Source organism: Acomys russatus, chromosome 4, assembly GCF_903995435.1.
Source record: "Acomys russatus chromosome 4, mAcoRus1.1, whole genome shotgun sequence".
In the NCBI taxonomy this organism is placed as follows: domain Eukaryota; kingdom Metazoa; phylum Chordata; class Mammalia; order Rodentia; family Muridae; genus Acomys; species Acomys russatus.
This window is the reverse complement of record NC_067140.1, coordinates 16,314,995-16,329,023: the sequence shown is the minus strand read 5'-3', so window position 1 is coordinate 16,329,023 and position 14,029 is coordinate 16,314,995. Positions and strand designations below refer to the sequence as shown.

Genomic DNA, 14,029 nt, shown 5'->3' with positions numbered 1-14,029 from the left:
TGGAGAAAACAGACTCCTGTAGATTGTCCTCTGATCTCCACACATACGCTATGACACCTACCCCCAACATACACAAACATACACACGCACAACATGCACCCATGCACAAAAAAAGAGATAGAATGTAAAGTAAACAAAGAAATGTTAGCTATCATTAAGACCAAAACCCATCAGTATGAATAAATGCCAATACTCCCATATCTACACAATAAGGAAAAGTTGTGCCCCAGTGATGGCACCATCTGAAATGGATACACACACACACACACACACACACACACACACACACACACACACACACACACACACACACACACCCACACCCCTCCGGCAGGGTTTCTCTGTGCAGCCTAGCCAACCTGGAATTCACTCTGTAGACCAGGCTGGCCTCAGAGATCCACCTGCCTCTGCCTGCTGAGTGCTGGGATTACAGGTGCTTGCCACCACTGCCTGGCCTTGGGCACACTTTCCTAACATACTGTGGGAAGGGTCTTGTCAGTAGCAAGGGTTTTGTTCCCACCCACAGAAGCAAGGAAGGGAGACACACCCGAGGCCTCTCTGAGACATATTTCCCACAGAAGCGGATGAGACGGATGGCCTCCATGCTGGTGTCAGGGAAAGCAGCGTTGCAGGCGAACTCCGACAAGCACTTCACAGCATCCTGGAAGGAGTCAATGGCTGCAGGGAAGTGGTGCTGGAAGATGGTTGCTGGGGAGACATAAGGCAGCAGGGTTTGGAAATGGAGGTCAGGGACAACTGCCTTCATGAATCTAATCATGCCAGGGCCTCTGATGAAGGCTTCTCATAGCTGTTATACTTCTCCCATGCCTCAGCTTCCTCTTTGATAAAATGGAGGAAACAAAGGTTACTCACAGTAGTTCTGTTTACAATGTCCATGAACACAAGTATGGAGCACTAAACATCTGCTCCCAGGGGAAACAGAAGCTTCCTGTGAGCCTGGCACGTTCTCATCAACCAGTGACCACGAGCCGCTTTGGCTGTGTTCTTGATGCCTTATGTAACAGGTACTGTGAAGGCATCAGCACCGAACCAAGAGCCAACAGCACCGGAACTCCTGCCTGCAGCCAGCTTGTTTTTCTGTACAAGACTGGACTCAGCACCATGCTCTGGGCCACTTTCAAAGTGAAACCACCACAGAAAGCAGGAGAAGGTGAAAACTGTGGCACCTGGCAGACTGGCAGCTTGCTCTGATGGGAGCACCGCCTTGTTTACCTCAGCTCAGAGTGTCCTTGGGTTTTCTGCTGCTCCACATACCCATGTGTTGGCAAAAGACCACAAAAGCAGAGAGAGAGGGGTTGGAGGTTAGGTCTGCATTGTAGTGAGCTGGCAGCTTCAGACATGGGACTTGCCAGGATTGAAAACTGACTATATCTCATTCACTGGACTGTTGTAAAGATGAACACATGCCAGGCTGGGTATAGTGGCGCACACCTTTAATCTCAGCACTTGGGAAGAGGCAGGTGGATCTCTGTGAGTTTGAGGCCAGTCTGGTCTACAGAGAGAGAGGTCCAGGACAGCCAGGACTACACAGAGAAACCCTCTCTCGAAAATAAAACAAGGGGCTGGAGAGATGGCTCAGTGGTTAAGAGCACTATCTGCTCTTCTAAAGGACCTGGGTTCAATTCCCAGCACCCAAATGGCAGCTCACAACTGTTTGTAACTCCAATCCCAAGGCATCTGATACCTACATACCAATGCACATAAAATAAAACTAAATAAAAGTTATTTAAAAAAAAAAAAAAAAGAAAAAAGAAAACAAAAGATGAACACATGTCAAGTACTTTCAACCCTGCCCAGCATGTTTATCCCATCACAGTAAGATGGACAGCTAAGAAGGGGTCAGCTACTAGATTTCAAATGGGCTGTCAGACAGGAGAGAACTGAGACACTTACAGACGATGTGGCCAGTGGTTTGGAAGGCCAGCTCCACAATGTTCCCATCATGGTCAGAGGCGGCCTGGTGGAACACAGCAAAGATGTTCTTCCAGCCGGAGCGGATGTTGGCTGCCTGGGAGCTCACCATCTGGGCGATGCAGCGGATCACCATGTCCCGGATGGTCGGGGACCTAGGCAAGAGGTGGGAGAGTGGGAAGATAAGAGACGCTCTGCCTTTCAGGCAGGACATTAGAAAACCCTGTTGTAAGGCACATATTCACTCAGGCTCAGCTCCTCTTCCTATTCCACTCTGGAATCAGAGAGACCACCCTACAATCATGAAGCCATAGGGTTAAAGAGAAAGTGCTGCTCTGTTTGGAAAAACTACGGACTGGACAAATCTGGATTTATAAGGCTTTGGGCTGTGGAGCCAGAGCTGGCACTGCCTATCTCTGACTTCTTGTTCAGCCTGTGGCTGAAGCCACTCTGTCAGCTTTTCTGCCTGGCCTTCATTTCAGTTACCAAATCAGTCACCAAATCCTTAAGTCAATCCTCTTTTGAGGCAGAGTAAATGTTTATGTTAAATACACAATATAAATAAGACTATACACATGGAATTTAAAGTTTTGATGATGATGATGATGATAATGTTTGGTTTTTCGAGACAGGGTTTCTCTGTGTAGCCATGGCTGTCCTGGACTTGCTTTGTAGACCAGGCTGGCCTCGAATTCACAGCAATCAGCCTGCCTCTGCCTCCCAAGTACAGGGATTAAAGGCGTGTGCCACCATGCCCAGCTAATATTTTAAATTTCATTATACATGATAATAGGATAGCTGGCCCAATCCCTGCCATAGCAGCAAGGTTAGACACAGTATTACCTGAATACTTGTGACAGGCGCACTTACACACTTGCAAAGCTAGGAAGCCACACAGTCATGAGGAAACTCTGTTCTCTTACAAGTGAGAAGAAACAGGCTGCACAGGCCCATGTTCACTGACCACATAGCAGTGATTCAAAGAAGGCAAAGAGAAAGCCCACAAAGCAAAGATGCAACCTGAAGCAAAGATGGGCTGACTGCCCAAATAGTGATTTCAAAACCACATAAAATAGAATTCCTGGCTATTTTCCCACACAGAATTTTCAAACTTATTGGAGATGTGAATGTATAAATACTTATACATGTACACACATATACATGCGTGTGTGTGTGTGTGTGTGTGTGTGTGTGTGTGTGTGTTGGGGGGGGAGTGTCAGACAGTCTAAGCAAGGGCTAAGCTAATGCCAAGCACGTGAACTATTTATTGATTAAGGGAGTTTTTAACCCGGTTCTTCAGCCTACCACCAAGAAGGGAGAAGAAAATTCATCATGTGGTTAGTGGTAGGATAGACTTTTAGCCACCAATAGGGAATGTGACCAAGGGCCTTTACAATAATATATTATTACCTGTTTTTCTTCATAATATGCTCAAACGGTCTCAGAAAATCCTTCTGAAATCGGAAATTGGCTAATTCTCCCTTCTCCAGAAACTTCATAGAGAGTTGCCGCAGTGAGTCAACAGCAAAGATGGCCACATCTTCATTGGGGTTACAGCCAACCTAGCAGAACAGGAAGTGAAAAGCAGGTCAGAGGAACAATTGTGGGTATAGGGCTCTACATAAAGGCAGGCAGCCCACCTGCAATCACTCTGGCAGGTACATCTAGAAAGACAGAAAATGCTACTTCTTGGCTGAGACTTGTCCAGTGTTGTGCAAGCGTCACAGTGGAAGACCAGCAAGCCTCCAGCCTCCTTCCTGGGCTGGGATTACAGGTGTGCACACTGGCATGTGTGCTGGAATGTGCTTTTTCTTTCTTTTAAGTACTTATATTTTGGTATGTATGTGGTATATATATATTCATGTGTGTTCAGTGAGTGTGGAGGCAAGATGTTGAAATTGGGTGTCTCTATTGTTTTCCATCTTATTGTGTGAGACAGGTTGCTCACCAACCCTGCGCCCACTGGTTGGCTAGAAGGGCTGGCCAATGAGCTCTAAGGAGCTTGTCTTGGCCACAGATATGCACTGGTAGTCCAGCTTTCCTGTGGGTTCCAGGGATCAAACGCAGGTGCTCATGCATGGCAGGCACTGGAGGCAGAGCCCTATCTCTAGCCCTCGGAATAGGATGAAATCTTAAGTGGACAAAGGAAGCCATGGCTTGCTCACTCCAGCAGCTGTCTGTTTTAGAATGCCTGTTTGTTCCGGATGTCTTTGGCTTGTCTCTGACTTACGAACAAATGACAATTTTCCAACAAGGTTGTGGAAGAAGGCTGGCACTGGGGGCCTGCGCATAAGAAGCTCTGACTCTGAATGGTGTACGAGCACGGCTTCACTATGGGTCTCTAGGAGGGACTGTAGGATTTCCCACGCATCTGAGTAGCGGTAGGTTCGTCCAGGCACCACAACAACATGTGTACTATTAGCCTGACCTGGACATGGGTTAGTCCTTGATTTCACAGGAAAAAAATGAATTGATGGCAAACCTCCCAAATGAGACCTACACTTTGTATTACTTCTTTTTTTTTTTTTTTTTTTTGGTGGGGTGGTGGGTTTGAGAAAGGGTTTCTCTGTGTAACCTTGGCTGTTCTGGATTCGTTTTGTAGACCAAGCTGGCCTAGAACTCTCAAGAGATCTGCCTGCCTCTGCCTCCCGAGTGCTGGGATTAAAGGCGTGCGCCACCACCACCCAACATTACTTCCTTCTTGAATGTCACGCCTGCTCCTTTCAGCTGCCATTAAAGTGGCCTCGAGATGGGAGCAGTCACCTTATTGAAGTGATCTCCAATGACATGCCATATCCGAGACCACTGCAGCCGGATCCGGTTCATGTTGTAGTACGATATCTCCACAATCTTCTGCAGGCTGAACATGCGAGGATGATGGGGCGAAGCCAGCTCATCCATGGACACAGCACACAGCCAGCGGACAAAGTCAACTACAGACAGGGCAGAGACAGCAACACACAGTGAGATTCACACACAAACAATGGGAGGCACATATGGTTGTCACAAAAGTTGGATGCATACCTATTGCATTTCCATCCAGTCTGGTAGAGCCAGTGAAAATTCTAGGGAGGAAATTGAAATGTCTCAAGTACTCAGAAAAGGCAGAGAGAAAACATTAATAGTTAAACAGATTAAAAATCACCACACCCAGAAGCTAATAAATGATGCCAGATGAGGGTGGTGCATCACTGGAGAACAAAATCATTACCTGTCCACTGCGACCACCACACTCTGTGAGCTGGTTTCACCGACAGACTCCTGGAAGCTGGCCATCTGTCTTCTATCCACACCACCACTCACCAGATTACCTAAAGCACAATGCACAACATCACAGAACTCCAAACACCATCAGTTCCTAGATCAAGCATATGGTGCACACCTAGATTCCTAGTACCCACAAGGCAGAGCCACGAGGATCAGAAGTTCAAGGCCAGCCTCTGCTACATAGTAAGTTTGAAGCCAGCATGGCCTACAGGAAACTTTGCCTCAAAAAATCAAAGCTCACAAACAATAGGAAGCATTGTTTGCCTCAGACAAATACAAAGGACGAAAATGGAGGAGGGTGCAAATGAAAGAAAGCCAAGAGCAAACACAGCTCCACAGCTGAAAGAGTAACACGCTTACGTGCTGGGTTTAAAATACATCTTGCTATAGACTCTCTTGCTTGTAGACAATCTCCCAATGCTTAGGAAAACAAACTCAAATCAAGTGAGCGGCCAAGGGCTCCAAGAACACAATGTCTAGCTCTCGTGGCTGTGCAGGATTTCACTGCAGCTTCCCCCAGAGCACATGAGAAGCAGGTGCTGCTACCGGCCCTATTCCCCAGAGCTTGAACTGCACTGGCTGCACCGTGCTGCTGCACTGCACGTGGACCCAGCAACCTTGGCCACCTCCCTGCCATGGACTCTATCGAGTCACTTGCTCTGTGCTTCCGTTTTCTCAGTTACACACAATGGGCAGGTAACAATCCTCACGTCATTGGATCATTTTGAGGATCAAATGAGCTAAAATATATAAACTGGGTGAATGTGGCCTGGCACAATTGCTTGCCATGTTGACTATTATTATTACATCCCTGACCAGAGTCCCTTCAACTCAAAGCAGAGATAGGAACAACTATTTACTCTAGGATCATGGGTGAAATATGGTCAGGATCCAACCATTCCAAAGTAGAGACACAGGTAGGACAGTGAAGCCCCTGCTGCAGGTGGCCTCAGCATGACCCCAGGTGGAGAAGGAACAGGGAAACACTCTGCTCATGCTGGGAAACAGACACTTGTACTCAATCACAAGGCAGCTGAGGCAGCATGCCCACGGAATTCATGGGCATGGTCAGCTGCACAGGAAGGAAGAGCAGATGCAGTGCTGATCTGACAAGAAGAGCTTCATCACTGCTAATTTGTGTCTTTGCTGGCCAGCTGGGCCTAGTGTCTTACCGAGGCCAAGGCCCATGAATTCTTCTCCTGCCAGTGTGTGGCCCTTCAGGCTCCCTTCTCTTTCCCGCCCGGAGCCAGACAGGTAGCGAGTCTTCACCCCAGTTCCTATTAGCTGAGCAAGCTCCAGTTGGCTGATGCATTTCAAGATCTAAGAAAAAGAAGGTGTGAGAAGCGAAGCTTGCTTTATAGCCAGAAGGAGGGTTCTGGAGTCCTCAGTCCTCACCGTTTCCTGGTATGTACAGTTTTTTACACTAAAAATAAAACAGAGTTGGACAGTGGTGGAACACACCTTTAATCCCACACTAAGGAGGCAGAGGCAGGTGGATCTCTGATTTATAGGCCAACCTGGACTACACAATGAGTTCCAGGCCAGCCAGGGCTATATAGAGAAACCTTGTGTCAAAAACAAACAAACAACAACAACAAAAGTGAACAATAAACAGAAGAATTGGTACAGCTGGGTTACACACATACAACAATATGTGTCTGTGTGTATCTGCAAACTTCACTGAGTGGAGCAGGGCTCACTTCCCACGCCATGAAATCCATGTGGTTGAACCCAGTTTCTGTTCCCAACCTCCCCGTCCACTCTCTTCCTCAGCTGCACATAGCCTCCCTGGCTTCTGCATGTTCCTTTACTTTGACACCTCTCATCTTGCCCTGGGGTCTTTGCATTTCTGTTCTTTATATCTATGTATTTATTATGTATACAGTGTTCTGCCTGCATGTAACACCTGCAGGCCAGAAGAGGGCACCAGCTCTCAGTATAGATGGTTGTGAGTCATCATGTGATTGCTGGGAACTGAACTCATGACCTTTGGGAGAACAGACAGTGTTCTTAACCTCTGAGCCATCTCTCCAGCCTTGTTCTTTATATCTAGAATGCTATTTCCCTGCCAGCTAATTTCTTCAGCCTGACCAAATGTGTTCCCCTTATTAAGAAAAATTTCTTAAACCTCTCTGATCACATTCTCAGCACCACCCCAAGCTGTGCTCACTGCTGTCTGTCATGATGCCGTGCAGCAATGCCATGCGACTGCTGATTTGTTCTCTGTCATCAGTGTAAAGAGGGCATGACAACTTTCAGATTCAGGAGGTAAAGGAAGGCTTAACTTTATCAACAACAGAGCTGAGCAGGAGATGAAAAGACTAAGAGGCCTACAGTCATCCTGAGAAAAGGCAGAGACGCACACCTCATGCCAAGAGTTGCCAAGGTAGTTGCCATCAGTGTGAGCCACAGTGATGAGCGTCTTTATGGTGTCGATGTTTTTCTGCTTCATTTCTGTGATACTGGAGCTGGCTGTCAGCAGGGAGAACCGAGCAAGGGCCTGAACATAGGCATCTCGTTCCAGCTGAAAGAGAGGCCAAGAGAGCACTGTGACTCCACCCGCAGTGTGGCACTCATGTGGCAGAATGGTACACTGAGCTTTTCTGCTACTTCCAAATGTACATAGTAGGCTTTTGGGAATGCGTACTAGCTCTCTGCAGTGACTTCAACATACACTGTCTATCTATCCTGTGTCCTAATCTCTCTGCTGGATCCCAAGACTGTTAAATAAGTGCAAATATTTGCAGTAATCCTAAAGGTGAGTATAAACGAAGAGACAAGCCATGCCTTTGAGTTAGGAGGCCAACACCACCAGGCTGGAGAAGTACCAGAGTGGGCTCTGAAACCCTGACTTCCAGCTCCAGAACCTCAGGTCTTGGAACAAAAGAAAATGGGTGGGGACAGAAGACTGAAGCTTTCTGAGCAAACTAGTGGGCAGATTCTTACTGACTTAGAAGCAAGGTGTGGAGCGGACACCAACCTTGTGACTGCACAACAGACTGAAGACTGCTTTGATTTGTTCAGGGTTTCAAGATTCAAATGTTTATGGGTTTATAGATACATCAATGTTGTATCCAACCATCTGCTTCCTCAGAGAAGGGTAGGAAATAGGGAAATCAAAATGGTTATAAAAAGCAGCAGCCACTGTGGGAATGCAGAGGATAGAACTGGGGGCTGCCAGCCAGCTGATCACACCATGCTTTACTAGGGAGTTAGGCCAGACACTTAAGCATCAGGGCAGGTAAATCAGGCAGGTGGATGAAGAGGCCATTTTATCACTGCTAGTCCAGTAGCTAGTTTCATTCTGGACTCCCAGTATTCTCCCCACTAAACCCACTGTTACCAAAAGCCATGGGTTGTTTCTTAGTGGGAATGACTAAGTAGTTTCCTAAACATTCAGTCATCTGGAAACTCCTGGTAGTTTCAAAGCTTAACAATCTAAAAAAAAAAAACACCATGGTATCTCTGGAACCCTGCTCACTTCTACCTACCTGCATTCCAAAGATGCAGGCAATGCGGACTGCACACCTGATGCCTTCCAAACACAGGGAGGCCACCTCTGTGTCATCACAGTTCTGCAGGCCAATGCTATAGGCTGCCAGTAGTGGCGTCCACACCAGCTGCCAAGAGAGCAAAATTTAATAACGTCCAGATTTTCAGCACAGCAAGAACACTTAGTGTGTGTGTGTGTGTGTGTGTGTGTGTGTGTGTGTGTGTGTATACACACACACACACATATATATAGTCAGTTACAGGAATAGCCAAGATGCCATGTTCACTGTAACTTTGACATCAATCTATTCCATTTACAATATGAAACAGTTGCTTATAAACTACTGTCACTATAATTGTACTGTTTACTAAATGGACAGCCAACATATATTTGTGGCTATAGCAGACATCACTAGTATTCCCTGATGAATGTATAGGGGATTGAGAATCCAGGGTTTTTAAGATTTGTCTGTGTCCTGTTTGTGCCTAGTGACCACTGAAGTAGATGAGAGCATCACATTCCCCTGCATGGAGTCTTAGAGGGTTACTAGGGACAGAGCCCTGGCCCTTTCTGCAAGAGCAGCCAGAGCATTCAAATGCTGAGCATCTCACCAGTCCCACAGAATCATTCTCTATACAGCCACAAACAGTCAGAAGTCAGCGTGCAGAATAAAGCATGTAAGCAAGCTGTGCTTGGTAGTGCACACCTTTAATCACAGTAAAAGCAGGTGGATCTCTGTGAGTCAGGGCTAGCCTGGTATACATGACAAGTTGAAAGCCAGTCAAGACTATATAGTGAGACTCTGTGTCAAAAAAACAAAAAGAGAGAAAGTCAGGCATGGTAGTGGATGCCTTTAATCCCAGCACTGGAGAGGCAGAAGAGGTGGATCTCTGTGAGTTCAAGGCCAGCCTGATCTACAAAGTGAGTCTAGGACAGCCAGAGCTGTTACACAGAGAAACCCTGTCTCAAAAAACCTAAAAAAAAAAGCTGGGTATGGTGGTGCGTGTCTTTAATCCCAGCACTCGGGAGGCAGAGGCAGTGGATCTCTGTTAGTTTGAGCCAGCATGTCCTACAAAGTGAGTCCAGGACAACCAAGGCTACACAGAGGAACCCTGTCTTGAAAATCAATCAAACAACAACAACAACAAAAAAAAGAAAAAGAAAAAGAAAAAGAAAGAAAGAAAGAAAGAAAGAGGATGCTGTAAGATAACTGAGTGGGTAAAGATGCTTCTGCCAAACCAGACAACACAAATTTAATCCAGGGAATTTACCCAGGGGAAGCAGAGAACTGATTCTAGCATGCTGTGGTGTGACCTCCACAGTGTTAAAAAAGAACACTGCTCTGGATGTAATCAAGGACAGAACAGTTTCAGTAGATAAAACAAAAAATTCAAGAAAGACCAGAAAACAAATATTTTGGCAAACTGTTATAAATGATCTGAGACCTAAGATGAAAATACAAATAAATGGCATTGAAATGGAAGGTTAGTAAACACAGGAGCCGATGTAATGATAATTTCACCAAAATCTTGGCATCCAGATTTGCCTCTTCAGGAGGTAAATACTCATCTTCTAAGGACTGGAACTTTATCAAAGGTAAAACAAAGTGCAAGATGGGTCGAGTGTACAGGGCCAGGAGGACAAAAAGCCATGTGGCTAGTATAGCCATCAATTTATGGAGATGTGATTTGTTGCAGCAATGGAAAACACGAATTAACATTTCTCTAATCTCAGAAACAAACCATAAAATAAAGAATGCCCCTGAGAAAAATATTACGAGGTATTATGAGGAACAGTCAGTCACACACTATTCAGATTGTACAAAAACAGGACACAACTGGAGAGACACTGGAGAGCAGAAAAAAACTACTAAATTAAATCATCCTGCGCATTTTAAAGATGTGTTGATTTGAAAATGGAAACCAGGACCTGTGTTGATTGATGAAGACGTTTTTCCTTCGTTTCCACGTGGGGAGAAAAGCTGTGGATACCATATAAGTGACAGATGAGATTCCAACAGGAGATCTCCTGAGTAAGGAGAGCTGATAGTTCATCAGACAGCTTACTCATTCAATCCAAACCAAATAATTTGATCAGGCATATAAAAATAAAAAATAATATTTTCAAATGATAATTTACTAAAGGCATAAAATGTGAAATGGATTTAAAATGTGAAATGGGTTTTCTTAAACCACCTGTCTTAATTCTATGTTAGACCGTAGATTGTTACATGGCCCACATGATCTTAGACATTAGCTTTTGAGTTGTTTTCTTAAATAAAAAGGTATTTTTGTTATTTGGCGTCAAAAACACAGTTAAGAGACTTAAAATATTTTAAGTAGCAGGGAGTGGTGGGGCATACCTTTAATCCCAGCAGAGCCAGAGGCAGAGGCAGGTGGATCCCTGTGAGTTCCAGGCCAGCCTGGTCTACAAAGCGAGTCTAGGACAGGTAAGGCTACACGGGGAAACCCTGTCTCAAAAAACCAAACCCAAAACAAAAACTGGGGGATGGAATGGCCAGTACTAAGGAAGGAACCACAAAGTCAGTGCAGCACTATTGGCTCTAAGACAAACAACTAGGAAAGCAAAAAGACAATCTCTTATTGTAGACCATTGCTGGCCTGAGGGCCAGAGGCACTTCCTTCTGGAAAGCCAGTTTCCTGAGCTCGGAAAAAGGAAAGTGCCTCCTTCCTGGTGGCAGCAGACTACAAAGACTGTTTGGCAAAAAGGTGTCATCTACCTGCTCTGCTCAGAAAGTACAAGGAGAGACACTGAGTATGAGGGGCTTTGGAGACAGCATGGGAAAGGGACTTCTTTTGGGACCTCCAGCTGAATCAGCTGGGTGCTTTCTCTGCCTCTCTCAACTAGCAGGCTTTCACCCCTGCATCTGTCTGCCTAGTCTTCACTGGCAAAAAATCAAATGATAGAGATTTTGTTTAAAAATAACACACACGGCTACAAAGTAGCAGAGCCAAGATTCAAAGGCAGACAGTGGGAGAGCAGAGGCCATGACTATGCTGGCACTTGCAGAAGGGACTTCCTATTGAAGCACCCCAGTTTTTCCTTTCCATTCTCCCCCAATGCAGTCTCTCCAGACAACTACAGGATCAGGCCTGGCAGCATGCTAACTTCCTAGGGTACTCACTTTGAACATTGGCCGGACATGATCCAAGTGTGTGGCACTGGTAAATGGAGCTTTGGCATGGCTCACGGCCTCCATCAGGGCTTTGGCGGTTTTAGCCATCTGTTCCATCTCCATATTGTACAGCAGCCGCCGCTGCTTCTCACTAGCTACATCTGCATAGAAATAAGACACATGCAGAGCACTTGCTGGGGGCCAGGAACTGCCTCAAAAGCGTAATTAATTCATAAATCTCCCAATCAGCTTATGAACCTACTACAAATATTACCATTTTACAGGTGGGGATATGAGGCAGAATGGCCAGGAATGCCTCCTTACCCCTGCCCAGGGTCACCCGGCCTGTGAGTAAAAGCTTAGGTCTGGTCCAAGATGTGAGGCTCTAATCCTGTGCTCTAAGGCTTTGTGCCTGAGCTTCTCAAACAAAGGCAACCATCGTTGGTTAAAAGTTTTGTGGGGAAAGAAAAAAAAAAAAGTTTTGTGGTGAATTTGGGGGAGGACAATTTAGCTCTTAGATGTTTCCTTCTTGTTCCTAATTACAAATCTAGCAAGAATCCTATAATGAAAGAAGCAAATAATCACAATAATTAATCACATTACTATTTATATGTCTAGATATGCAAATTAAATCTGTCACCAGCAGCATAATTAATTATACTTTCTGATGTACTCAAAAAGCAGAACCGAATCCCACCCCTAGACAAAGAACTACAAGCAACTAAGGACTGCTCTGTGAGAATTTGTCTCCCACAGGGCTGAGCCTCAGCAGGTTGTATTTAAACATGGTGTGTTTTTATGTATGTGTATATGAAATAATAACAACTTAAAGAAGATGAAGCCATGAATCTGAGAGGGAGTGAGCAGGGAGCCACAGGAAGGGATGTAAGGAGGAAAGGGAAGGGAAAATGATGTTAATTATATTTTAATGAAAAAAGTTAGCACTGATGGGCAAGTATGCAGAGGTGGCCTTACTCTGCTTGGTGGATTTTGTTGCAATTGTGTGCTCTTTTGTCTCCTTCATTGCAATTTTCTTGCCTTCTATCTCTTCGTAGATGCTGGAAAGATACTCTTCTGGTAGGTCTTTACTATCATTGATACCCCGATTCATTTTAATATATTGCTCTTTTGTCATTTTATTCTTTACCTGGAATTAAAACAAAAAACAAAAAACTTTAAAACACTGAAATGCCCAAGCAAACTCATCTAGGTCTGTGGCCACCATACATGAATCCCGGGGTATTTTACCTGAGGGCTGTGCAAGTCAGTAGTTAGCATAATGATGGAGTACGCCAGGACATACGCAGTGTCAGCACTAGCAAACAGGGTTTGTCTGGAAGAAAAGAACCCAGGTAAGAACACATGTAATGACAGTGATGACAGCCAGGGAGAATGGCATTAGTGGGGACACAAGTCACCAAAGCTGCTGCACCATATTATGTGGAGCCAGGAAGAGTCTTCTGAACAAAAATTATCACCAAGTAAGAGGTTAACAGTCCAGTGTGCAAAGGGAGCTAACTGAGCCCATGCATCAGAGCTTGGGCTTCTCTGAGTCAAGCAACTTTAACTAATTAAACAAAATAAAACAACAACAACAACAACAACAACAACAACAACAACAACTCAAGGAGCATCCTGGGCCAAGAATACAGGCAAACAAGCACAGGATGCCAGGAGAGGCCCTCGCAGGTACCAGGCCTGCTATAGGCCCATCCTAGGATGGACAACTCTTTACCCTTTACATACCAGGGGCCTCTTAGGCCTCCACTTGAAAGCATCAACTCTGGCACTGAGGTACCACATAATTTCTTTTTTTTGTTATTATTTATTTATTGTTTCTATTATTCACTGAGGTACTTAACAGCAGAAATGCAAAGCAAAATATTTATATTGCTTTAAAACATATGCTTAAGGTCTGACATTTTTGCTTCAGGTAAGGAAAGAAAAAAATAGAACTGTGTAGACACTAAGCCACATTACATGTGACCTGAATCTAGAAACTCCTCTGTACAAACTGTGCCACCAGGAAAGAGAAATCCTAAGAAATACAGCAAAAGGAGAGCTGGTAGGACCTGGATAGACTGATTAGGGCAATGGAGCAAGGTCTCCAGGTCCATGAAGGGCACACTTAAAATTAGCAACACACCATTATATCTTCATATCAAATTGTCACGTCTGTTAGGTTCAACGACCAGAGGCTG

The 14,029-nt window shown here is 45.1% G+C and overlaps 1 protein-coding gene across 2 annotated transcripts in view; it reads right to left on the bottom strand.

Moving 5' to 3' along the window:
- Positions 1-14,029, bottom strand: part of Arfgef2 (ADP ribosylation factor guanine nucleotide exchange factor 2) — an 86,179-nt gene that overhangs the window by 25,169 nt on the left and 46,981 nt on the right. For both annotated transcript variants that reach the window (XM_051143819.1, XM_051143818.1), the window contains exons 17-28: positions 13,077-13,161; positions 12,804-12,975; positions 11,838-11,989; positions 8,691-8,819; positions 7,565-7,723; positions 6,372-6,519; positions 5,144-5,243; positions 4,957-4,997; positions 4,696-4,865; positions 3,343-3,494; positions 1,915-2,087; positions 548-708 (exon numbers count right to left, since the gene is read on the bottom strand). In XM_051143819.1, the coding sequence (XP_050999776.1) occupies positions 548-708; positions 1,915-2,087; positions 3,343-3,494; positions 4,696-4,865; positions 4,957-4,997; positions 5,144-5,243; positions 6,372-6,519; positions 7,565-7,723; positions 8,691-8,819; positions 11,838-11,989; positions 12,804-12,975; positions 13,077-13,161 (1,642 nt within the window). The remainder of the gene's footprint in view (positions 1-547; positions 709-1,914; positions 2,088-3,342; positions 3,495-4,695; positions 4,866-4,956; positions 4,998-5,143; positions 5,244-6,371; positions 6,520-7,564; positions 7,724-8,690; positions 8,820-11,837; positions 11,990-12,803; positions 12,976-13,076; positions 13,162-14,029) is intronic.